Raw genomic sequence first — 25,965 nt, forward strand, 5'->3', positions numbered from 1 at the left:
TTGATCAAGCGTCATAATGAATGGAATACTAGCTGTCATTTTTATATTTACTATTATGATTCAATTCATTTCCAATTCATATTCATTTTCAAAAAAGAACATAACATACATTTCACCTTTAAAAAAATGTCAGCGCGCGGTAAGGTTATGTTTTTCCGCTGAAGACCCTTTTTTCTTTTTTCTTTTTTTCACCTGAAGAAACCCGGAAATGGAAGGGGAGGGATCAGCTGAGGACCTTTTTTTTTTTTTTTTTTTTTTTTTGGTTAGCTCATGAAACCAGGAAGTGGGCCCCACACTTTTGAAACGTTCCGCCGGCCCTGTGCACTATACAAGTTCGCTTTTTAGCAGCCCCTCAATTTTCATTTCCATTAAGTCCTTAATGAAACAAGATGGACTTCTACTGTTCATGTGACATTATAGGACCTATGTTGCAAGAATGTACCGGCATTTTGACGTTTGTTTTACCCATGTATATTGTTTGGAAATGAAAATAAAACAGGAATGATCAGAAAGACCATAATGTCACTTTTGCCCAGACCTTTTTTTTTTTTTATTGTACCCCTCCCTTTTTTCTCTCTCTTTCCCCTTTTCTTTTAGATAGTATTCTTATGCCAATTGTGATTTCTAATCGTTTTTTTTTTATTATTCATAATGTAACTGTTATGAAAATCAGTGAAGACATAAAAAAAAATACCAAGTACATTATCATAATAAGAAACCTTGGTATTTCATCAAGCTGTGGAATATTTTGCGTGTGTGTGTGAGCGTTTTCTTATTCGTCGGTCCGTTTTTCATATTACAAAGCTTTATAAATTTGTTAATAATAAGACAATGTTTGTGTTTGTGATGGGGGGGGGGGGGGGGGGGGGGGGGGGTGGGGTGGTTGGAGGGGAAACCCTGCATGGTAGAGTATACGAACGCCTTCTTATCATCATGAAGAGTACGCACGGAATGGATGGAGAGAACATACGTACGTACGTCTGAGCGTGTGAGACTAAGCTCTGCAGAGATTGAAACGATCAGACTCTTTCTCGGTAAGCACAGACAACTCTCTTACACTTTTACCTGGTTGATTGCTATAATTTTTTTGTTGTTGGCATTTTACGGCCACTACATCGGTGTCGAGACTAGTTTGTAAACTTCAGCTGTTAATCAGTTAGTTTGTGACATAACTCCGTCCAAATATATGCCCAAGTAAATGCAATAGTATTCTTTGGTCCCATACGTAGTATTCTGTGTTACTCATTGAGTAGACTCAATTTTAGAATTATGATATGGGTAGTGTCTATAACCGGACACCATGGTATTACTGGACACGCACATTTTTGCGTACTAATGACATTCTGTACGCGCGAGACTTCGTAGATTAACCTCACAGAACTTTGTGTGGACCGAAATCGCAAAAAACGCGACATAAAAATGTAAAAACACGAAGAAATTCATATTTTACCCCAAATTCATAGTTGAGTGACCCGCACCTCGTCATAGTTAATATTTATGCATGTTTGAATCACATTTCGTCACTGAAATTCTATAAAATCCCACTCACAGGAAAAATGCTGAAGATTCCAATAGAACCAAAAGTTCACTGATCGATATCGGAAATTTGTAGCTATCGACTATCGTCCTCAACGCGAACGATGCAGCTATGCAGAATAGTTGTGCGTTAATTAGGGGCCAGCAACTTGTCACCCGCGCATGCAGCTCCCATAGACAAAGCACGTAAAATAGAAGTTGTTGATTTCTCACAAGGACACAGGTTTTATTGCCTGAACTGTTCGCAATGTTCAAGACAGACATTTTACCATAAAATACGAAATTTGAGCCTCATTTGCAGATTTTTTCTTTGACATCCGCTCGGTGAGAATGTGTACGGTGATTTGTGAGATGATTGTGACTCTGGTGCAAGGTATAGGTGCAAAAGACGTTGATTATATCATTGCGAAAATCGTGTCCGGTAATACAATGTGATTTTGCACCGCGCAAAAAGACAACTTTTTTCAGAAGGGTATGTTTGAAGCCTATTTTCTAAAAACTGGAGCGAACAATTGACATAAGTTGGCTGAATTCGTAATTTCCAGGAGTCTGTGAATAAGTGGTGTTATTTTTAGCCAAAATTTCATCCTCTGAGTATGGAATTCAAAGCCACGAAAAAAAAAGCGTCCGGTGATACGATCTACTCTCCTACCAAGACAAAAAAAAAAAAAAAAAAAAAAAAAAACCACCCACTACTGCACTAGTTGTTGTCTTTTTTCTAAGGTATTAGAGCTCTTAGTTTGTAGATTATTAGATAAAGTGCACCTTAGGACTAGGAGAGAGAGAGGGAAAAAAAATGATGCGCAGTAACTCATTTAGCAATCCTCTGCTGGAACTTCGTTCTTGAATTGTTTTTTTTTTAATATAAATTTTATGTTTGATATAGGGGTCTCATTGTTAATGTGGTTATGAACTGGCCTTGAGGGATATGACATTATTTGATGGAAACAGAATTGCATTGCCCGAGTCAAAAACCAGGGCAATAATTATGATTCCAGTGAGTATCCTCCAAAAAAAGCCAGTCCATATTATCATTATTATATCAGACATCTGGTCTTGAGTGATCATCAAAATATTGACAGTGAAATGCAGTTGTAGGCCTAGTAGTACCAGTAATCACATCTTAACATGCATTTCAAAGAGGGAAAAACAGACATTAGGGCAATTTGTAATATCTTTGGATGCACTGCTACGACTAGGTATCTCTTGCTAAGTGCGCGAAAGCTTGCCAAGTGCATTACCGATTGCCAAGTACAATGCACAAACTCTTTTGCCAGAAGTGGGCAATAGCATGTTTACAGCTTATTAGTATGCGGTATGCAACTTCCATGAGTGTCAGCTCTACCTTATTGCCCACTATTTTACACGCATTTTGCCATTGACCTTCCAGAGCAGTCAATAGCAAAATTATTCACCAGTCAAAAATGATGTCCATCAAAACTCGGGTAATACATAATTACAGTTGCCCTACTCGGATGTCTGGTAGTGATAAAGTTAATAATGATAATACATATATGCTTAGTAGATCTGGAAGGTTCTCAAGAGTCAAACCATTGTTTTATTATTATTTTTTTATCATCTTGGACCTCTGATGATAGTTTTGATGACTGCCTATTCTTGTTACTATTTTCAGTATGGTAATATAGTTGTATTGTAGACGATAATCATTTTTACCTTGTAGTAATGTTATTAGTTGTTTATTTGACCATGGGTTATACTGTAGTACAAGTGCAAACATTTGTTTGTTTGTTTGTTTGTTTGTTTGTTTGTTTTTATGAGGTGTATTCATTCTTTAATTGTCACTTTCCATGCTGCAGATGCCACAGACTGAATCATGTCAGGAGGTACCAAGTGGCAGCGATGGAAGAAGAAGAAGATGACTTCATCCACTCCGAGTGAGTTGAGAGGAGGATTATTGGCCACAGAAGAATGTAGTCCAGGTTCACAATCAGCAGGGTCCACAGCAATGCAATCATCATCAGCATCTCAACAGTTATCATTTGTATCATCATCGCCATCATCATCAGCTCCTTCATCTTTGTCATCACCGTCATCATCAACGTCTGGACCGTCCAAGGCACATCCACAGAGCTCATCATTTCATTCCAAGAAAAGAAAGAAATCGAGAATAAAAGATTCTGCGAGTCATTTCCCTGGCCCCACCAATCAGCCATCCATGATGCAAACTGATGAGCATCCGAAAAGAACAATACCGAGCAGCAGTGACTCTGTAGATAATGAGACCAGTTTGAGAACTCATAATGTCTCCAGTGTGAATGAGACCAGTTTGAGAACTCATAATGTCTCCAGTGTGAATGAGGCTTCGTGTTCAGCTGGAAGAAATATCACTCCCAAGAAGTCTCCACCTGATATCCTTTTTACTGTGTCGTAATGACCCGAGTGTAACTGCTGAGAAGTTTGTAACAGTCTGTGAGAGCTGAGAGTTACTGTAAAAGTGCAAATTTTTGCGGTGTTGAAATTTTCGCACATTTCGCGCAACCGAAACTAGCGCGAAAATAAAAGCACACAAATATTTTTGCTCACCATATGTTTCAGTAGTTGATGTCTAGACTCCGCGGAATTGAAATTACGCGAAACTCTTCTTACCCCATTGATCGCAAAAAATTAGTCGTGCGAAAATATCCACTTTTACAGTATAGCTTTATTTCACAAAGGGTGGGGATAGGCATGGAGAACAGTGAGCATGTCAGAACAATGCCTCTTGTACTGTGTGAAAGGATTGACTTATAGATAGTGTTTAAACATTGGTTTAAACTGAATTCTCTTATTATTTTCTGAGGTTTTCAAGATGATATGAGATATCTTAATGAAATGTGGTTTAATGTATTTTTACTGTATGGTGTGGATGATCAGAAGTTGTCAAACTTTGAGATTTAGAATTTCAGCCCATTGCACAAATGTTTTGATTAAGACAATCTAACTTAATTCTATTGTACATAACTTGTGATACGGTAATTTACATATGAATTTTTTGGGTCAGGTTCAATATCACAAATGAACCACAGCCTCACAAACATGTTCTGCAAGATTCTGTGAAACTTGGTACACCATGCCATGAAAGTCAAATTAAGATGATATTTGATTTGTTTAAAGTGATGGGTCAAGGACCAGTGATTTTATTAGTGGTGTAATTAGAGCATTTGTGAAACAGCTGTAGAAATAGTTGGCAAAATTCAGTCAAACAAAACAATTTGAGAGGAGGAATTGAGTTGACAAGATTACCTGAAAGAATTTGGGCTTGCCATCTCAAAGGTGAAATGATTATAGTTTATAGCCCCTGGTGAATTAGAATGGTAAAATTGCACAAAATCAAATCTTAAAGGTCAAGACAAGTGGGCAGACCTTATGCAAGTCTGTGTTGCAGAATTTTTTCTTGTTCTGTAAAATTAGATTTTTTGTTACATGACAATCTGATGGAATCTAGTTGTAGTCTGTGTGACTATTTTCTCTTGGCTAGATCAGTCACACTAGAAATACTGCAAGCAGAAATATTACCGATTTATAGGGTTCTTGTATCCAATCTTCACACCGGAAATAGTACAAAAAGAAATATTGCTGATAAGTTACGGTTCTTGTATCCAAGTTTTAATGTAGCAGTGTGATCTAAAAGACAGTTTTTTTATCAAACCTTCCTTGACAAGTATGAATACATCTCCCAGGGTTCTACTATGATGAAGAAAAGAAGAGATACTTCCGCATCCTTCCAGGCCACAACAATGTCAATGCTGTAACCCCAGAAACAATACGTCAGAAGGAAGCGGAAAAGAAAAGGGCCAAGATTCTTGAACAGAAAGCATCACCGCATCTTGTTGACAGGGTAAATGGCAGTTTAACAGCGCCAGTGTTATAAATACATACTTTGGGCTGGATAGGCTAAATATTACTGAAGCATTGTGTGTGTCCAGGCATGGATGTGTTCACATTTAAAGGTGAACTTGTCCTTTAAGTTCAGGGAGCATACAGCACATTCACAGAGATCAGCTCTTTTGTTGTATTTGGATGGTAAGATGTTCCTTGACTCATCCAGCTCCAGTGATGAGTGTCGCTACATTGACTTAACTCTGAATACCTTTCCTTGAAAGATAGGTAGGACACTTTCTTCTAACAGAACGAGTTTGAGCCTGAGCTTATTCTTTTAGGGCAAGATGTATTAGTACATTTGTATATGTTGCATATATACTTGCTTATTTTTGATGCAGTACATGCAATGTGAAGCAATTGCATTGGTAAATTCAATCTTGTATGATACTGACACTCACGATTGCACTCATCTCTGCATTCAAATAATGGAGATATTTTGTAAGTGCAATGCACTGCTTTAAATTTTTTTTTCTTCACTTCTGCAGATCAAACATGATATGGGAATCTAAGTACGGAATGCACTTGAATTCATGATTAACAAATCTTAATTTTATTTACTTTCTCAGTCACCTCATGGTAAGAGAGTCCCCCCAAAGTCAATGCTGCAATATTTCACAAGTAAACAGAAAGGGACCACCTCATCGGCTCATTACCAGAGGTAAGTTTGTGTTGTTTCTTGGAACATATTCATAAACATTATAGTAATTAAAAAAAAAACAAACTTATGCCACATTGGCCCGAATTCACGAAGGTGGTACAATTGAAACCATGGTTTAAACCATGGTTTATGCAAATTTCTTCTTCATAAATGCGATTGACAGATTGCGTATGCCAACCGATGTTCCATAGCAAATGCGCATTGATATGTGCATGTCAAAGGTAAGCCTATGTCACACTAATTTTAGACCATGGTACAAATTTTAGACCATGGTCTGAACCACCTTCTTGAATTCGGGCCATTGAGTCTTGATGTTTTACCCGTAGTAAGGTTTTAGTCAAGACTGGCTCACTGGCAAGAACTCTTCTGAAGGGGTATCTCACTGAGTAATCTCTAAAATGTTTGAAATTTGAAACTACAAACTTTTGTGACAGGGCCCTTCAAGATAAGCTGTGTGTATCCTAGCTTATCACAAGAGAAAGCTGCATCTTAAAGAAAGATTAATCTTGATAGTATCGGAAGGGGAAAAAGAGCCATGTGTCATACCCTGTGACAAATAAATTACGTGCTCTTTAATTTTATTACTAATACTATGACATTTTTATCTAAGTCAGTGGTCGAGATTGAAGATATACAATAAAAAAAAACAGTTAATAGAGAAGTCTTTTGTAACACTTTAATGTGTTTCTTTTTTTCCAAGGCTGGCCAGGGAGAATGCTGTGAAACACATGGAAGTGAAGCCCACATCAGAAGTTACTCCATTTCCAGACAGATATTTTGATGGCGAGTCTGGTTACATTTCTCGTCTTGAAGTAAGAACACTATGATGGCCTTTGTGCTGTTCCCAAGTATCTTACAGAATGTGGAATCCATTGATATTCCCCTTTTATTTAATCAAATTATGGCTAATCAACTTGGTTGTCATTGAACAGTTTTGCTACAAAATGACTGATGTAATATTACTGATCACCAAAGGCATGTTCATTATTTATTTATTTACATGTATTTATTTGATGAGCAGGTTGTGGTTGAATTAGATCTTTACTAATATTCATATGTCATATCATGCTCATGCTTTATCGTTGCATTGAATACTGAAGAGCATGTATAACAGCATTGAATGTTTTTTTTTTATGTGGATAAAGACTGCCAAATTTAAAGTTTACTCATCTCTGCTTTTTTTCAACAGCTGGACAAAAAGCAAAAGCATGTTCTTATGGTGATTTCTGATGATTACTTGAGCAGGTAAGAGACTGCTGTATATCAAATAGGTTAAGAAAACCTTTGTCAAGCTGAATTTCTGTTACAAATACTGGCGTATTGGAGCATATCATGAAATATTTGGTCTAATATGATGCAAGAATACATATAAATCATCACTGTCTAGATATCATGTTGTGCAGAGATAAGTTATTGATAAGTGAAGTTTTTCGTGTGTTTGAATGTATATGTGATGATGTGTATGTAGAACATGTGTCACATGTATTTATTTTTTTTTTCATCCTTCTCACTTAACTAGGCTGTGGCAGGGTGAGATTGTTTGTGTGCCAAATCCTCAGACAGAAAGGGAAGAACTGACCATTGCAAACTGGACAACCGTCAATATATTGACTACACGCAACTGCATGGTGAGGTCAAAGTCGTGTCCTCTTCGAAATACTTTATGGGCCTATGTCATATACATGTAGCTTCCAAGGGTACTCTATCTTACAGGTGCTATCACTTGTCAATGTTTGGATATGTTGTGTTGATTTTAGTTTGTCTCCATGGCAATACGGCTTTGTGGGTAATTTTTAGAAGACCAGATTCAGTTTAGTTCTTATCACCCTGATGTAATCAGAAACCGTTATAGATTTGGGTGTAAAGAACATCGGAAAATTGAGGTATGATTCATTCAAATGTAGAGAATATGAAGGGAAAGTTAAACTTAACATACGCATAGATGTCTGACATAATCTTTAGGACGTATGTTTGCATACATTTGTTCGCTTTCTTATCCAGGTTCAGTATTTTGTCTTACTTGCTTCATTAAATTTGAACAGTATAATGCTAACTAGCCTATCATTCACAGTTTGTTTATATTATTTACTCCTTTTTTTAGCTCACCAAGTGAGCTATTGCGATCGTTCTTCGTCCGGCGTCCGGCGTCCATTGTCCGGCGTCCATCGTCCGTCGTGCGTCATCCGTCGTGCGTCGTGCATAAACTTTTTACATTTTCATCTTCTTCTTGAAAACCGCAAGACCGATTTTCACCAAACTTGGCAAATAGCATCCCTAGGGGGTTAGGATCTCAGTTTGTTAAAATGGGCACCATGCCCCATCCAGGGGGCCCCCATAGGGCCCAAACCCCCCAAAATTAAGGAATCTTTAAAAATCTTCTTCTCTAGAACCAGAAGTGATAGAGCTAAGTTAATGCTATTAGTTAGTACATTGATGACTGTAGTTTCAAGTTTGTTCATGGCGGAATCAGGGGTGCCCCCTTTGGGACCCAGGGGAGGGGGGTAGGGAGGGGTCCTAATGGGGCCTAAATTGTACCTTTTCATCTTCTTGAGAATCCCATGACCGATTTTCACCAAACTTGTCAGGTAGTATCCCTAGGGGGCATAGGATCTCAATTTGTTCAAATGGGCACAGAGTCTCACCTGGAGGGCCCCAAGGGGCCCAAACCTCCCAAAATTAAGGAATCTTCTCTAGAATCAGAAGTGATAGAGCTAAGATAATACTATGAGTTAGTACATTAATCACTGTAGTTTCAAGTTTGTTCATAGCAGATCCAAGGGTGCCCCTTTTGGGGGTAGGGGGGAGGGGTGGGGAGGTCCAAATGGGGACCTAAATTGTACCTTTTCATCTTCTTGAGAATCCCATGACCGATTTTCACCAAACTTGTCAGGTAGTATCCCTAGGGGGCATAGGATCTCAATTTGTTCAAATGGGCACAGAGTCTCACCTGGAGGGCCCCAAGGGGCCCAAACCTCCCAAAATTAAGGAATCTTCTCTAGAATCAGAAGTGCTAAGAAAATACTATGAGTTAGTACATTAATCACTGTAGTTTCAAGTTTGTTCATAGCAGATCCAAGGGTGCCCCTTTTGGGGGTAGGGGGGAGGGGTGGGGAGGTCCAAATGGGGACCTAAATTGTACATTTTCATCTTCTTCTTGAAAACCTCATGATGGATTTTCACAAAACTTGGCAGGTAGCATCCCTAGGGGGTTAGGATCTCAATTCATTAAAATGGGCACCATACCCCACACCAGGGGCCCCAGGGGGGCCCTCAATCCCCCAAAATTTAGGAATCTTAAAAAAGGGGGGCCCTTATTGTACATTTGCATCTTTTACTTGAGAATGCCTGGTCAAATTTTGGTAAAGCTGTAAATAAGATTAGTGACTGCGTGAAAGGTGAACTTGCGATATTCAGGTGAGCGCTAGACCCGCGGGTCTCTTGTTATGCTCTGAGTTGTAGATCCAAACTAAATCTGCTCTCTCTTGTCTTTCTCCTCGTCCTTCTTCTCCTGCTCCTCCTCCATGTTCTCCTCCTTCTCCTCCTCCTCTTCTTCTTTTTTCCTCCTTCTCCTCCTCTTGTTCCTCTTCCTCTCCCTCCTCTTCCTTCATAAGTTACAATCTGGTTGATAAGCATTCTGCTTTCCATTCTTGTATGTAATGTCACATGTGTTTCTCCTCCCCATGCCTCTCTTGCAGGTCACACATGCAAGTTGGGCTCAGATGGGTGATGGAAAGGATCTCTATGCTTTGTATCCTTGTAAATAAAACTCCAGTCTTGATGGCCTATTAGTGCCATTGTGAGAAATGAGATTGATCTACAGCACAAAACAACAACAAAACAAAAAACAAACCCAAACAAACATAACACACAAAAAAACGCAGAACAAAACTGCCATAAAAGGAAGCAATTGAGACCGCTGTAATCATGGCAAATGTTTGTGGTGAAATCATACGTGCAAGGAGGGGAGAGAGAGAATGGCAGAGAGGGGGAAAGAGAAAATAGCACAGAATATTTCACTTAACCCACTGAGGATGGACTGATTTTGCTACAACACGCATTTCAAATAGACACCTGCGCGAGTATATTCGGAACTCATCCTCAACTTCACAGCCTAGTTGATTCCTGTTGATTCCTTAACCACTGTTATTGATTCAGATATGCAATATCAGGTGGGACCACAAGCTCTGTCCAGTTGTTCAAGTGTCCATCAGGAGAAGGTAATATCTTGAATACCCTGCAGTTGCGTTGCCTTTCTTACGTCGTGTGCACCTGTTAAAATGAGCCAATAATGATGTGACCATTTTTGAAAGGAGATAATTGTATATTAATGTATTGTGATATTTCTATTCAATTAGTTATCTCATCCAACCTTGACAGAATTCCCAAAATATGTCTTATGAGATATTTGGCTTTCAAACTCACTCTTAGTGGACTGTACAGTAAAACATTACAGGTGTACCTCTTCACTTCCTGTTTGGATACAGTATGAAATGCCATTTTTCAAGGCACTTTAATATGCACTTCGCCTCACTCCCAAATTATTCTATACAATGTATGTATTCAAGCTGAAACTACAGTATGCAGGGAGGGATGATGTGATGTCAAAAGTTTGATGGTCATTGTGCAAATCAAATTGTGTTTTTCAATGAGGATGCCACTTAGAGTAATGTGAACATGGAGCTTGCTAGATATTAATGTGGTATACTAGGAATATTTTGATTAAAAAAGCATTGTCATGTCATGTTTGAGCAGTACAAATAGCATGCATTGAAAGGTTACCATTCAATTATGAGAGTGCAGACTAAGCAGCAGTGATTGTATCTATTTGATTTTATCTAAATGTTGAATTCAGGAAGCTGCATATCATTAATCAATTAATCATTACCCAAGGACAATTAAATTGCACCCTTGAAGACCTGACCATGCAAATAGTTGATCTGCGATATATCATATAACGTAGTGTTGTAATTCGATACTGCATAGTTTATGTTTCATGCTAGCGATGCACAGGTAACGCCAATTTCTCCTTTAAATAATTTAAGATGGAATCAGCCACATCAGCTACCGGTACGAGAGCAACCATGAGATGGCTTGGACCTGTGCATGGAGTAATAGCCCCACCCTGCCAGCACATCTTGCTATAGGTCAGAATCTTCTCAGAGAACTTCCAGCCGAGACATTGACTGTGACTTTGTTGGGGGTCACATGACCCTCACAGTTTGTCGTTTAGGAATTCAAGTGCTGTTTCACACCTTGTTCAACTTGGCTGTGATAAATAGAATAGCCATTAGATGAATAGAATGGTTGAGTTCCACCAGATGTGGACTACTGCAGGCCTATACGCCAAACATTTCACAAGGTTTTTATTTTCACGAATTTCGCGAGTCGGGTGCTATTCGCGAATTTAGAAATGTGCAAAAAATTAATTTCATGCCGATATGAATGTGACGTACACAGATACATTCTCTGTTCAGTACTGTACTCCACAATTGCGAATTTAACAACTCGCAAAATTGGCGGGAAGTTCTGATTTGCGAAAAATTAGACTAGCTAAATATATGCCGTATACAGTACTTGCTGATACAGTCTAGCACCAGCACACACAGTTGTAGCAAAATACTGAAAAACATCGGTCAGAGAATAAGTGCTATCAATTAAATTGCAAAAATGGTCCTGGCTTCAAATTACACAAACAAAATAATTAAATATGCAGTTTGTGTGTTAGAAAGAGCGAAGCTTGAAACTTGACAATAATTCTTGTCTGTCACTGACCTACGGTGCTTACTTCAAAGGATGAAAAACTGAAGAATATTTGTGTAAATGTACCACCAGGTTTTTAAAATGCAAATTTAGTCACAATAATAATGACTCTTTTTGCACACTCTTCTGAAATCTTTCTTTTAACGGTAAAAAAAAGTAATTTGAAACACAGTCGTATATTATTTATGTCTGCTATTTTAACGAATCTGTTACATTCCTTCTCCCCTATAGGTTCAACCAGAAAAGCCATTGTTGTAGACACCCTGTCTGCCAGTAAACAGAAACTTCACACGTGCCACAGTGATGTGTTCTCTCAAGTGTTTTCCAGAAAAGTGAGTGACTGCACACACTGATATACCATGCTGCCATTTCTGTGGATTCTTGCAAACATTCAGTACGGTGTGAATCAACCGAAGTGCACTTTTATAAACAGTACACTCCTGCTATAACAAACATGGTTGTAACGAACACGGTTATAACAAAATTCCAGTTACAACGAAGTAAAATTCAGGCTGCAACATTATCCGCTCCACGTCTTTTGTATTGTTGAATTGTTCGGTTATAACAAAATTTCGATATAGCGAAAGAAAACTACGTTATAATGGGAGTCTACTGTACACAGTGAAGTCGTGAGTAATGAGGAGCTGTTTTGTATCGAATGCTTTAATACATTGATGTCCCCGTACTGTTTTAGAACATATTGATTATATAAATTGCCAATATCATTGATTGCAATAGAATGCACAGTATCTGGTCTAATGGTTGATGGTTCCTTTTGCTGCTTTGAAGTGCATTCATTTACTGATTCAGTACTATCATAAACTGTCCTGATATGTTTTTTTTTTTTTTTTTTAATGGAATACACATCATTAATGCCTCTCTGTTGTTGGGAAATGCACTGGTATACTTCTCCCACAACACCATGTGTGCTCTTCACACATTCCACATGCTATGGGGCTGCACATTGTTATGCAAGCCTGTAGTTCTGTAGGCATTGTGCATGTTAGGGTGTAGATGACTTTTGTTACAATGAAGTCCTCTGGACTGGCAGTTTTTCTCATTTTATTTAAAAAAAAGAGATGTTAGCCAATCAAATAAAGTATATGAAGATATGTAGATAATTTTTGGGGCCTAAATTTTTGCAATTGCTTCAAACGCTTATGTCAATGATCAATACCATGGTTGACAGCGGTGTAATCGTGTGGTTCAAACACATGTCAACGATGCCACTATGGTCTCTTACCACGCCTTCCAGAGTCCGGTGCTGTACAACGGTACGCGGCGTGGTGAGGTGCTCGGTGTGGACCTCAGAATCCCATCCCACAGCCATGTGGACATGACGGCGGTCCTGAGGCACAACGTGTCGGTCTGCAGCATCCAGCTTCTCCGGGACGAAAACTACCTCATGGCTGGTGACCTTGGTGGCGAGGTGAGAACTTCCTTTGGAGAAAGACGGCAGTACTAGCAGGTCAAATAATACTGGGTTATATGTACTGCAATAATACACATCAAGTCTTACGCCTCGAGGATCTTTCTCATGCTCGCATGCCTTTGAAACTTTTTTCTCACACCTCACAAAATAAACTCAAAACACACACAAACACACACACACACACACACACACACACATCAAACAAACTTTTGATTTCCCTTATAATTGTATGCTCGTTAACATTTCATAGAGTGGTTTCTAAATATCTCACAAAACGTTACAAGCTGAATCCTCATCTCAACCAGTACTGTACTGTCCCTTTAAGTTTGCACCAGATCACATAATTTATATCATAGCTCCAAAATGCTAAAGCTTCTTCAGTTGTTCAGGTGGCACTGATGTGCCACAAATTCTCACACCTAGCTACTCTTTGGCCTTGATATCTCTTGGCATACTAGCCACTTTTTAAAATTTATTTATCTCTGTCGATAATGGCTCATTTTTCCAGAGAGTGTATTGAGGTAAGCCTTAAAGTTTTAAGTATGGCAATGGAGATGAGAAAATCTAGCTCCATTCCAATGTGTAGGGATCTCCTTGTACATGAATTTGTTTTTACATAAGAACTAAGGAGCCACTTTACACTAATTTGTACTCAAGTTTTAGTGTTTCTGGAGCTTCAGTATTGGGATGTGGTTATTGAACCAGGCTTTCCTATGTCTGTACAATTCGATTAGCAGAGGAATATATGAGGAGCATTCAGATCAGTCTTGGGGTTCAATTATGCAATTATAGGTTGAACCAACCCTTCAAAATCCGATGACAACAAGTTTTAAGCTGTCATTGCCTCTCTAACTTGATAAATATCAAATCTGTGCTGTGCATGTCATCATCAAACCTCCACTCTAAAATCTCATCGAGACTTCGAGCACTTCGCCTATGTCTCTGTGAGGCCATGCTAGATTAGATAGCATTTCACATGTGTGACCCCCAATTCTGCATTTGGTGCCATGGCTTATTTTCAATTTTATTTTTTCATTTTACTTTGTTTTTTGTTTTTTTTAATCTCTACATGCAATCTAGATCAAGCTGTGGGATGTCAGGAAGAGTTCCGTGGTGCAAGAGTTCAAAGGTCACCATAATGAAAACTACCACCTCCCTGTCAAGGTAGACTTCACAGAGTCAATCCTTTATGCTGGTAAGTTACAGAATTGTGTCTCTTCATAACATCCTCCTCAGAACATTAGACAAGGGTTTTTGTTTTTGTTTTTGTTTTTTTGTTCTCTCCATAGAAATATAATATGATGTGTCTTTGTCTACCTAGTGTCAATATTTTTTTTTTGGACATTGGAGAGCAGGTAAGATAAATACAGTAAGAGGAATGCAGATAGAAATACATATCCGTATTTACGTCCGCACATATAGTCTTGGTCCCGTGGGTGTGAAAAATTTTAAGAAAGTAACTAATGTGCTTGGAATTCAATCCCCAAACCCAGGTTTAATGGTGTGATATTCAGATGATATATACATTTTCAGAAATGTCAATTACATTAAGGATTGCACCAGGGAATAGGTACACAATCATAGCATGTTTTCCCTTTTCAGACCTGGAAGTTCTGAAATCATAATCCATATTCGGTAGGTCTCAATTGATTATCAATGCAGTGATAAAAATGATACAAGTGGGTAGAGAGAAAAATCAAAGAGAGAGGAAAAGAGAGAGGAAACATTCAGAGTGACCATAGATATACCCATGTTTTCGTCGAAATATTCATCCTCCTATAATTTCCGTGTTTAATCTTTAATCAGAGCCTCCAGTGAAATGTGCAAATGTCATTCAAAAGAAATTTCTGAATGTACCATATAAATGAATGTCATTTCATCTTTTATATCTAGAGCATTTGCGTTTCGACACATGACAGGTGCTAGTCTGTAAAGTGCATTGAAATTCTAAGTCTGAAATGCACTTTATGGTAACTAGCTATTAATAATGTCTTTATTATCATTCTAATTTTCAAAGCGTGGATTATACATTTGTTTATTTGTTTGAAATCTGTTTCCATTTTGTTGTGGTGTCTGTCGTATAGTTGGGCAAGACAAGTACACCAGGTTCTGGAGTCTGAAGACGGGGGAACTTCTTCACACCATACCTTGCCCCTCTGCTTGCCAGGATGACCACCCGCCTGCCGCTATCTACTCCCAGAAGTACAGTTGCCAGGGACGACCAGGACTCTTCCTTGGTCAGGAAAGGCAGATTCAGTGGTATCCCATGAGATAGCCCCGTGATCAGGAATGTTGTAGGTTGCTTTGCTATTGAGGAGTGTTTGGGGGTGGGGTATGATGTGAGAGATGAGGAAGTACTGTGAAATATTCTGCGTGCAGGTGACTGCAAGGTTTGCAAATTAGGAACAAACTGTATAGGCAATTCCTGTTACAATGCTATTCTTGGTACCTGCAGGTTTTTTGTTTTGGGGCTTTTTTTTTTTATTCGTTATATCAAAACATTGTTACAGCAGAATAATAAAGTATATAATGATATAAATTATAGATAACAATTCTAGGACCTGAATTTTAAGTTTATTGTAACGAATTTCCCTACAAGCGTGTATGTTATAATGGGAGTACACTGTAACATATAACTAATGTAGAAAATAACTTTTATAGAGCATACTACAGAGATATAATTCTCTCTTTGAAAGTAGAGCATCTGCTTAGCGTCCAACATGCACATGTAATCCGAGTTACCACTTTCAAAGAGCCTATTACATGTGCTAGTCATGTTAAAGACATCATCACAATTTGTTGGAAATATCCACTGTCTTTGTCAAGAAAATAGTTTGCTCACATAGTTCTATGTTAAAGTCTATGCAGAAATGGCAACACAGGAGTGCTGCTGGAATGCTCCACTATTTTTCAATACAACAGACAAACTCATCGCATCCAGTCTAAAATAGCCCAAAGCTCATCAACATTAAAATTTGTACTGTACTGGCTATATATATTTGTCTTTCTGGGTCTGTAAATTTACCTGTGTCAGTCAGGTACTTCATACTGCCTTAGAATATGAATTTTATCAGGACGCTGCAAATTTTCAGCAAATCTAGATAAGTTTGTTAAGTTATGCCATTAATTGTTAGATACTAATGTAAGATAATGGTGTTTGGAGACGTCATGAAAGATGTCCACGTCACAGGACCATGATATCAGTGTCTGTGAAATTTATACATTTTGTACCCTGTAAGACCAAAGTATGATTTTTATTATTTTTTTTGGATAAAAATGTCTGGAAAAAAGATCTTTTACCCAGGATGGGTGATATTCAGCAGTGCAACAACGTGCTTGAAAAATGTTGTAGAGAGTATTGAAAATGTACCTGTGTAGAAGATGTGAACTTCTTATCTTATTCAGACTGCAATGTTGCAGTTGTATGACCAGGAACTATCCCAGAAGAAAAAGAAGACAAATCTGCCAGATTCCCCCCCCCCCCCCCCCCCCCCCCCCCCCACACACACACACTCGCATGATTTGTTTATCTATTACACCAATCTGAAGGAGAGCAGCCAAATTTGTGAAGGAAATAAACATTGCAAAGGATCCGGTTGATCCTGAAACCTGATCTCAAGTGTTGTTGTCTTGTCTGAGTTTGCCTACTGGTTGCATTCTATGAATAACAGAGACTTTCCAGTTAATTGTGTGTCGAGGTCAAAAATCGCAGATGTACTCTGTCCTTGAAAACATGGCATCCGTTTACCGTGTCATGTCCAGAGATATTCTTTTTTTTTTTTTAAAATGATCATACATCACCAAGTGCAGTGAATACTGAAAAAGAAAATATTTTCATGCCTTGATTTGTAGCACCTTGGAGCCAATGGCCCTTTTGGCGGCATGAAATTTTTAATTGCCACTGGTATTCAGTGCATATAGTGTAGACAGGAACTTTCATGTGCACTTGAATTTTGCAAATCTCGGCTCTCACGAAATTTGTCAAATTGAAATGCATGCAAATATTACGGTTTTTACATTATGTCAAACATATAACAAGCTATGCTTTATCATAATAGTGAGATGTACTTCTATTGCCTTTTCTTAAAAGTGGAAGAATAATTTTTTTTTCTTTTTTTTTCAGTGGGTAATCTCTGTGATATGAGGCAATGGCAGATAATGTGTACATTTACTCAAGAGAGAAACCACCAACAAAGACTGTGGGTCCAGTTGATTGGGTTTTTCTTTTGACGATCTGGGAGGCTAAGGATGGATGAAATATAAATTCTGAATTCGTTTGTATATATTATAGAGTCTTTTGTAATTCATACACAGATATCTTTGTGAAACATATGACAGATGGTGTAATCGTGAGAGAGAGAGAGAGAGAGAGAGAGAGAGAGAGAGAGAGAGAGAGAGAGAGAGGATCAAGGACAATGGTAGTATGCATGGCTGTACCCATCAAATCCCAGCAACCATGTATTTATTGTTTGGTGCTGTATACTTTGATGATAATTTGAACTATTCATTGTTAGTGCTTTATGAGGATAGTGCAAGATTCTATTTTATATGAACCCTGAACCCCTTTGATGTTTATATATAATTGTATTATTTGGTTGCAGAATTTCTCAAAGTCTCTTAATTATTAAATTCATAACTGATGCTAAAACTGGCAGCACATCAAAGAAAATAAATATTCCAGGTTATCTCTGAAATTGATTTTTTTTTTATTTGCAAGATGTAAAGAATTTGACCTGAAATCTAATCTTTCTCCAGTGCAAGGTATGCAGTGAAATTCAAAGGTGCAATTTACATTTTATCATTGCCAAGGTGATGATTTCTGTGGTAAACTTCACCAGAACTTTAGATGAGCCGTAAAACTAATTTCACATCTGGACAAAGCAGAGATGCCAGCTTTTACTTTTTTTTTCTTCTGGCTGTGTTTTATACTCTTTTTGTCAAAACACTGCCAGTTACATTGGAAATATTGTTTCTCCCAAATTGTATTACTACACATGTCTATTGCAGGAAAGTTACAAATACTGATTTCCACCACAAATATGCCTTTTTCAGCCTCAGAATACTATTAAACAATAAATGAAAACGTACAAAAACAAGAACGAAAACGAAAATGAAAACCAAACAAAACGTAATCACCAAGTCATACTTCAGGATGTCACGCTATATTGAAAGTTAGTGAGAAAAACAGATGGAATGTGATGTCATTTTTTCCCCTGTCAGAGTTAAAGCACAATTCTCGACCAGAAATGGCATAGTTTAAAATAAAACAGACTATCCATTTGCAAACACAGCAATTGAGATTTTCTCTAAAATAATGATCAGTTAGATATGAATTTGTATCAGTATAGAGACTGAGACATAATTGTGTTTGAAGAAAAAAAAAACTTCGGAAGTTTCAAGTTTTTTATGTGCAAACTATATGTCAAGTTGTTAGGTGATTACATCATCAACTCACTCATTTGTAAATTGATGTATACTGTTCAAGAACTGTTCTGTGAAAAAAGGCAAAACTTTAAAATTTCATAATTTTCATAACATTTATTCGATTTTGATCAGATTTTCCATGTTGTTTTTGCAAAATTTCACTAGCTTTTAGAGATACGGACATGTATAAAACTTTTATAGATATAATACTATATAATAACATGTTGCATTAACAAAATCATGCCTATTTATTGTGATTGCAAACAAAACAGAAATAATAACCGGGTGTAAGCATGAAAGGATAAAGTAGACTCATATCCCTCCCTAGAGCAGCCAAATTTGTGAAGGAAATAAACATTCAAAGGATCCGGTTGATCCTGAAACCTGATCTCAAGTGTTGTTGTCTTGCCTGAGTTTACCTACTGGTTGCATTCTATGAATAACAGAGACTTTCCAATTAATTGTATGTCGAGGTCAAAAATCGCAGATGTACTCTGTCCTTGAAAACATGGCATCAGTTTACCATTTCATGTCTGCAGATATTTTTTTTAAGTGCAGTGAATACTGTATCATGCCTTGATATTGTAGCACCTTGGAGCCAATGGCCCTTTTCGTGGCATGAAATTTTCGTGAATTGCCACTGGCATTCATTGCATATAGTGTAGACTGGAACTTTCATGTGCACCTGAATTTTGCAAATCTTGGCTCTCACAAAATTTGTCAAATTGAAATGCACACGAACATTACAGGTCTTACAGTTTGTCAAACATATCAAAAGCTATGTTCTACCTTAGTAGTGAGATATACTTCTATTGCCTTATGAAAGGAAGAATGATGTTAGTTTTGCCTTGTTTTTTTTTGTTTTTATTTTAATGGGTAATCTCTGTGACAAGAGGCAATAGCAGATGTACTATGTACACTCACTCAGAGAGAAACCAACAACATACACAGTGGGTCCAGGTGATTGAAGTTTTTCTTTCACTGTTTGGGAGGCTAAGGATGGATGAAATATAAATTCTGAATTCTTTTGTATATGTTATAGAGTCTTGTGTGATTCGTATGTAGATATCTTTGTGAAACATATAACAGATGGTGTAATCGTGAGAGAGAGAGAGAGGGAGAGGGGGGGGGGGGGGAGAAAGGATCGTGGACATTGGTAGTACAGTATGCATGGCTTTACCCATCAAATCCCAGCAACCATGTATTTATTGTTCGGTGCTGTATACTTTGATGATAATTGAACTATTCATTGTTAGTGCTTTATGAGGATAGTGCAAGATTATATTTCATATGAACCCTGAACCCCTTTGATGTTTATATATAATTGTATTGTTTGGTTGCAGAATTTCTCAGTCTCTTAATTGTTAAATTTCTAACTGATGCTGAAACTGGCAGCACATCAAAGAAATCAATATTCCAGGTTGTCTCTCAAATCGATCTTTATATTTTATTTGCAGGATGTAAAGAATATGACCTGTTTAATCTAATCTTTCTCCAGTGTAAGATATGCAGTGAAATTCAGAGTTGTAATTTATATTTACCATTGTCAAGGTGATGATTTCTGCAGTTAATTTCACCAGAACTTTAGATGAGCCATAAAACTGATTTCACATCTGGACAAAGCAGAGATACCAACTATTACTAGCACTTTTTTTTGGCTGTGTTTTATACTCTTTTTGTCAAAACAATGCTGGTTACATTGGAAATATTGTTTCTCCCAAACTGTATTACTACACATTTCTATTGCAGGAAAGTTACAAATACTGCTTTCCACCACAAATATGCCTTTACAGCCTCAGAATACTATTAAACAATAAATGAAAATGTACAAAAACAAGAACGAAAACGAAATTGAAAACCAAACAAAACGTAATCACCAAGTCATACTTCAGGATGTTGCGCTAAGTTAGTGAGAAAAACAGATGGAATGGGATGTTATTTTCTCCCCTGTCAGAGTTAAAGGACAGAAATGGCATACTACGTGTAGTATAGTAGTTTGAAATATAACCGACAATTCGTTTGGAAACACAGCAATTGAAATTTTCTTCTAAATAATGATCAGTTAGATATGAATTCGTATCAGCATTGGGACTGGGACATAATTGTGTTTGAAGAAAAAAAAAAACTTCGGAAGTTTCACGATTTTATGTGCAAACTATATGCCAAATTATGAGGTGATGACATCGTCAAGTCACTCATTTGTAAATTCATATATACTGTTCAAGAACTCTTCTGTGAAATTGGCAAAACTGTAAAATTGCATAATTTTCATAATATTTATCCGATTTTGATCAGATTTTCAATGTTTTTGCAAAATTTTACTAGCTTTTTGAGATACGGACGTGTATAAAACTTTTATAGATATATCATTATATAATAACATGTTGCATAAACTAAAATCATGCCTATTTATTGTGATTGCAAACAAAACAGAAATAATAATCGGGTGTAAGCATGAAAGGATAAAGTAGACTCATATCCCTTCCTAGAGACGATACAGTTCCAAATATCGATAGTGAAATCTGTCTTGAAAGTCTTTGATGAGTGTATGTATTATAGGTACATTAGTGTTTTTTTCCGGAAAATTTTGTATCATTTCATCCAAATCCTATAATGTAATGTATACACAAGTTCTTGAGCCTTTTCAAGTTTGAATGTACGCTACAGATAATAAGTCAGTGAGTACAGGACGCTACAGATAATAAGTCTGTGAGTAACATTCTGAAAAAAAAAAGAACAAGACAAGACAACGAAGACGAAAAGCTCTCTCCGATCCTAGCCTCTCCTTCATCATCCCTGCGCCTGGCCCCTATCTTTCAACCCCTTATGCTATGGCCCCAGTCACATATAAACACGGATCCTCAAGGAACTAACACGATGATCAGGGGAGTTCCGAGATAGTTTCGACCTCGATGGAGCGTCGACTAGCGTTGATATGACTGTACTACATGGATAAGGCCGGAAGAGCGCGGCGTCTACACGGACCAACACGGCATCTACACGGATCAACACGGCAGCTACACGAAACAACACGGCAGCTACCGGTTGCCACACGGACCACCCCGGATTGCTCTGCCAACACGGCACTCCCCGGGTGACAACGGATGTTTTTGACCTCCAAAAGTTGCCGTGTTGGCCTCCCGGATGTCCAAGGATGCCCAAGGCATCGACAGGGATCTCTCCCCGGATCACCCCGAATCAGATCCGGGGTGATCCGGCATGTCTATGTGACTGGGCCTTACGTCTTTTCCCCACCTTTAAAAAAGGAGACCTCCGGATGATTTTCAGACTTTTACATTTGAACAACTTTAAATCAGTTATCTCCTGAGTACAGCATTTTAGAATTATATAGTGATTGGGATGAGGAGTAAGAATGTTTTCAAGACTTATAACAAATTGCAATGAACAAGGATGATGACATGGCAGCCTCACCATAAGAATGCATGAGTTTGGGCTCAAGGAAGCAGAGCAAACGAAGAAGGCATGCATATATTATACACAGGGGAACTTGTTGGGCAAGCGGTGCTGTAATGGAAAATACATCTGAATTATATGAGACTCTGTGTCATCAACGCTGTTCAGTGTAGTTTGTTCAAGGTTTTCAGAGTATTGGTTTCTCTGCTCAAGTACATACCACGATAAATTCCACAAATCTATACATGGAACTGTCGATTTATGTACTACATGATGTGGAATTATGAAAATCGTCTGGAATGCCCCTTTGATAAGGTTCTCCGCTAGTATCAATTTACACACAGACACAAATACAGACAGACAGACACACACAAAGACAGACACAAACACTCACACACATAGGAAGCTGGATGCACAAGCATTTATATTACAGACACATGCAAGCATTCATGAAAAGGTTTATTCTCAACATCTGCGCGAGCATCCTCTTTGTAACTTTCGATGTTAACTAAGCTGTCGCCCATGTGTATAGCATGTTGGGGTTTTTTTTTTTTCATGCTATATAGGGCCTAAAGAGAAGAATACTTACAATTTCTCTTTAGAAATTACGTGTCTTTTGGTTTGTATTCTTGTATTGTTAAGTTACAACGGTTAAACAGTCAAAGAGAACTTATTGTCAACCCCTCTTTAAGGTGACAAGGTATTCAAAAATTTTAGCAATAAAGACAATATAAGTTCAGCTGGATGAACTTTCACACGAGCAGCAAAATTGTGAAAGGTAAGACGAATTAGAAAGTGAAAGCTAATAGAGTGATGTCCGTTTATCCTCGGAAGGGAAGAGAAATCATGGATCATATATGAAAGACGAAACTCGGGTTTGCACAGCAGTTCCGTAGTTTTTCCTGTTTAGCCAATAATAGCAAGCCTTGGTCGTATATACGCAGGAATTTGTCCCCCTCCCCCCCCCCCCCCCCCCAACTTGGGGGGGGGGGGGGGGAGAGAAAATGACTGTTCAATATTCGGGGGAACACGCGAACGAGGGAGCGCGGCGGCAGATTGTTGGAACTTGGAAGGGGGTATCCCTCCTCTCACAAGATGGAACATAACATTTTTTGTTTGTTTTAAGAGAGAGAGAGAGCGAAAAAAAGAAAGAAAGAAAGGGAGAGAGAGAAAATGTGAATGGATTATCGTATCTCGCGCGTGTCTACACTGTACACTAAGTCTGCGTAGCTCTACCGAACCGGGGGTGTCAACGGGGAAGGTAATCTCCCTCAAACGCGAGGCATTGCCTTAAAAAATAAAAGAAATTCCACGACCTACTGCATGCTTCTGGTAAAACAGTTTGAAAGTTTTCAATCCAAAGAGTAAGAAAAATACCCAGATAAAACATGGATTGCTAAATCGTGGTATATCATCATTACCTCTTGTTCCCGCGTGAATGTGCGTCTTGAACGTGTGCATGATTTAAAGTCATGGTGGTGTAACGAGGGATGGGAGAATGTGGGAGGGAGGTATCCCCCTCACACACGAGGGAGTTTTTGCATTTTTGGAATCGAAATTCAACGATATGGTGTTTAGGTGGAAGATCTGGTGCACACTATTTGGTGGAAAGTTCTGGCTGATTTTCCACCCCAAAAAGTAAGAAAATTATTACTTAGGGAAAATATGAATGGTTAGATTGTGGTATTTGTCGTCTCCTGTTCAGCGATAATGTCTTCAGCGTGTGCAAAACTCTTTGGATGTGGAATAGCCGTCACTGGCAATGACAAAATAAACGACTGTGAATGCATTGAGTGATGACAGACATTACGATAATTCCGAGTGTATTTCAATTCAATTCAACTGATTTTATTTCCATATAAAGTGATACAAGGTAATATACATAACGCTTACATGAGTAAAGAATTTAAACTCACACAAATATCAAGAATACATAATACAGTCATAGTAATTTCGTCTTAACATTTCGGTAAATGAACAAAAGTAAGCGAATAAAATTACATTTTCAACTGTATACATGTATATGGAAAAGAGAAACCCACAAGAAAATCATAGGTCGTCATTTTTTGTGTGTGGAATTACTCAAGAAGATAAGGGCATCTCAAGGTCTGTCAAGGCAAGTACTCCATATGAAAATCTTGACATCATGACGTCAGACAAAACGGACAGAAAGAAAGATTATAACAAGGACAAGAATGAAAATAAGAACAGAAGTGGCAGGGAAAACAAACCAATTAAAGATAGGCATTAGAAAGGAAAGGAAACACAAACGAGTGGTCTACAAGTAGGGTTTTTTTGTTTGTTTTTTCTTCGAAAGATCGCCAAGGCATGAATAAAAATCTTAGATTCAGTAAAGAATTGCCAATTTATCCGGACTATTAGCATTTCTACATTAAAAAAGAAATGTTTGCTCTTTTTTTGATATATAGGATGACATAAGTGATTTTTTTTCACTTTTGATTTGAAGGAACAGTCAGAGCATCTTTTAGAGTGCAGTCAAGACTGTTCCAAAATTTTGGGCCACTGAAAACAAGTGTATTTTGAGCAAGAATTGTACTTAATAATTTTATTCTCACACTATATATAGACGATGAGAAAAGTAATTAGCAAACGCGAGAAATTGACACTAAATTCATCATTGTTGTGTGATATTGTTGTTGATTTTACTGATCAAATTGTTTGAAAATCTTTTTCCTTAATCTTTTAAAGAAAAATGTGAATTTGAAAATTTTGTGGCTATGTACAGCTATGCCAAAGAGGGAATGTCCCAGCAGGATTAAAGGTAATTCTAGACCAGTTTGATAACTGGTATGCAAAGAAAGAGTAAAGTGCTAAGCACAGACTCGGTCGTTCATGATCGGGGAATAAGCTAAACGATACTCTAGGAGGTTTATCATAACATCGTCTACTATACACTGTGGAAAATCCAGTTATGAGTTGGATATCATTAAACGCATATTAGGGACATGTATATGCACCATGTGTTATGCGCTATATAAGCACTGTTCAATTGTTAATTTAATTTGACATTCATAGCAGTTTGAAAGAAGCGATCACAGCATTTGAAAGCAAACGTCAGCAGTACAAGAAATTCTCTAAAAGTCTCTAAAAGTCTCTAAAATTCTCTAAAAGTATTATCGGGAACAGCTATCAAACTGCAATGCTCGTGAGCTGTTCCGGAAAGTGGACAAGCTATCTCAACCATAGTCTTTAAATCAACTTCCAGATAGCAGTGGACCATTAAATTTTCTTCTTGAGCGTTTTCAACAATTCTTTGCTAATAAAGTGAAGACCATCACTGATACACTACACTCGCAGTCTGGTGACACCAATTTTCCCGATTTCCCTGATCAAAGGCAGCTTAACTGCTCTTTCTCCAACTTCAGACCTGTCACCGAACTAGAAGTCACAAGGATGATAAGGAAATCACCTTCAACAACTTGTAACCTTGATGCCGTTCCCACCGGTGTTCTGAAGCAATGTCTTGTAGAGCTTGTTCCGACCTTGACTTTTCTCATCAACCGATCGTTTCAATCAGGTTATTTTCCAGGAGGATTGAAGCATTCTAACATCTCTCCTATCATTAAGAACACCAAACTAGATAAAAATGATCTCAAGAATTATCGTCCGATTGCCAATCTCAAGTTTGTTGCCAAGACGGTTGAGAGAGCGGCTGCATCGCAAGTCCAGAAGTATGCGTCTGAGCATCATGTGCAAGCAAAAACACAGTCTGCTTATCGTCCTTTCCACAGCTGTGAGACAACACTCCTGCGTGTGTCAAACGATATTCTTATGTCTCTAGATGAGGGCCAGGAGGTAATAGTGATTCTTCTCTACTATTCATCCGCATTTGACACTA

General features: G+C 37.9%; 1 protein-coding gene across 1 annotated transcript; it reads left to right on the forward strand.

Moving 5' to 3' along the window:
- Positions 1 to 1,009: 1,009 nt before the first annotated feature.
- LOC139707915 (DDB1- and CUL4-associated factor 4-like) lies at positions 1,010 to 15,665 on the forward strand. Its single transcript, XM_071619912.1, has 14 exons — positions 1,010 to 1,034; positions 3,354 to 3,905; positions 5,208 to 5,374; positions 5,985 to 6,076; positions 6,777 to 6,888; positions 7,266 to 7,321; positions 7,596 to 7,704; positions 9,772 to 9,824; positions 10,232 to 10,293; positions 11,119 to 11,220; positions 12,068 to 12,168; positions 13,092 to 13,265; positions 14,349 to 14,463; positions 15,353 to 15,665. Exons 2-14 carry the CDS (start codon positions 3,371 to 3,373, stop codon positions 15,541 to 15,543), a joined length of 1,869 nt encoding a protein of 622 aa, XP_071476013.1. The 5' UTR covers positions 1,010 to 1,034; positions 3,354 to 3,370; the 3' UTR covers positions 15,544 to 15,665.
- The last annotated feature ends 10,300 nt before the right edge of the window (positions 15,666 to 25,965 follow it).

This window comes from Diadema antillarum, unplaced genomic scaffold (genome assembly GCF_040938485.1).
Source record: "Diadema antillarum isolate AM-2024a unplaced genomic scaffold, OU_Dant_1.0 scf00000036, whole genome shotgun sequence".
NCBI lineage: Eukaryota > Metazoa > Echinodermata > Echinoidea > Diadematoida > Diadematidae > Diadema > Diadema antillarum.

Bases quoted from the DNA above. Each gene is read 5' to 3' on its own strand.
- LOC139707915 (XM_071619912.1), top strand. From the start codon at position 3,371: ATGTCAGGAGGTACCAAGTGGCAGCGATGGAAGAAGAAGAAGATGACT. The intron at 3,906-5,207 runs ATATCCTTTTTA...AAGTATGAATAC, and splicing joins TCCCAAGAAGTCTCCACCTG to ATCTCCCAGGGTTCTACTAT. The intron at 10,294-11,118 runs GTAATATCTTGA...AAATAATTTAAG, and splicing joins CAAGTGTCCATCAGGAGAAG to ATGGAATCAGCCACATCAGC.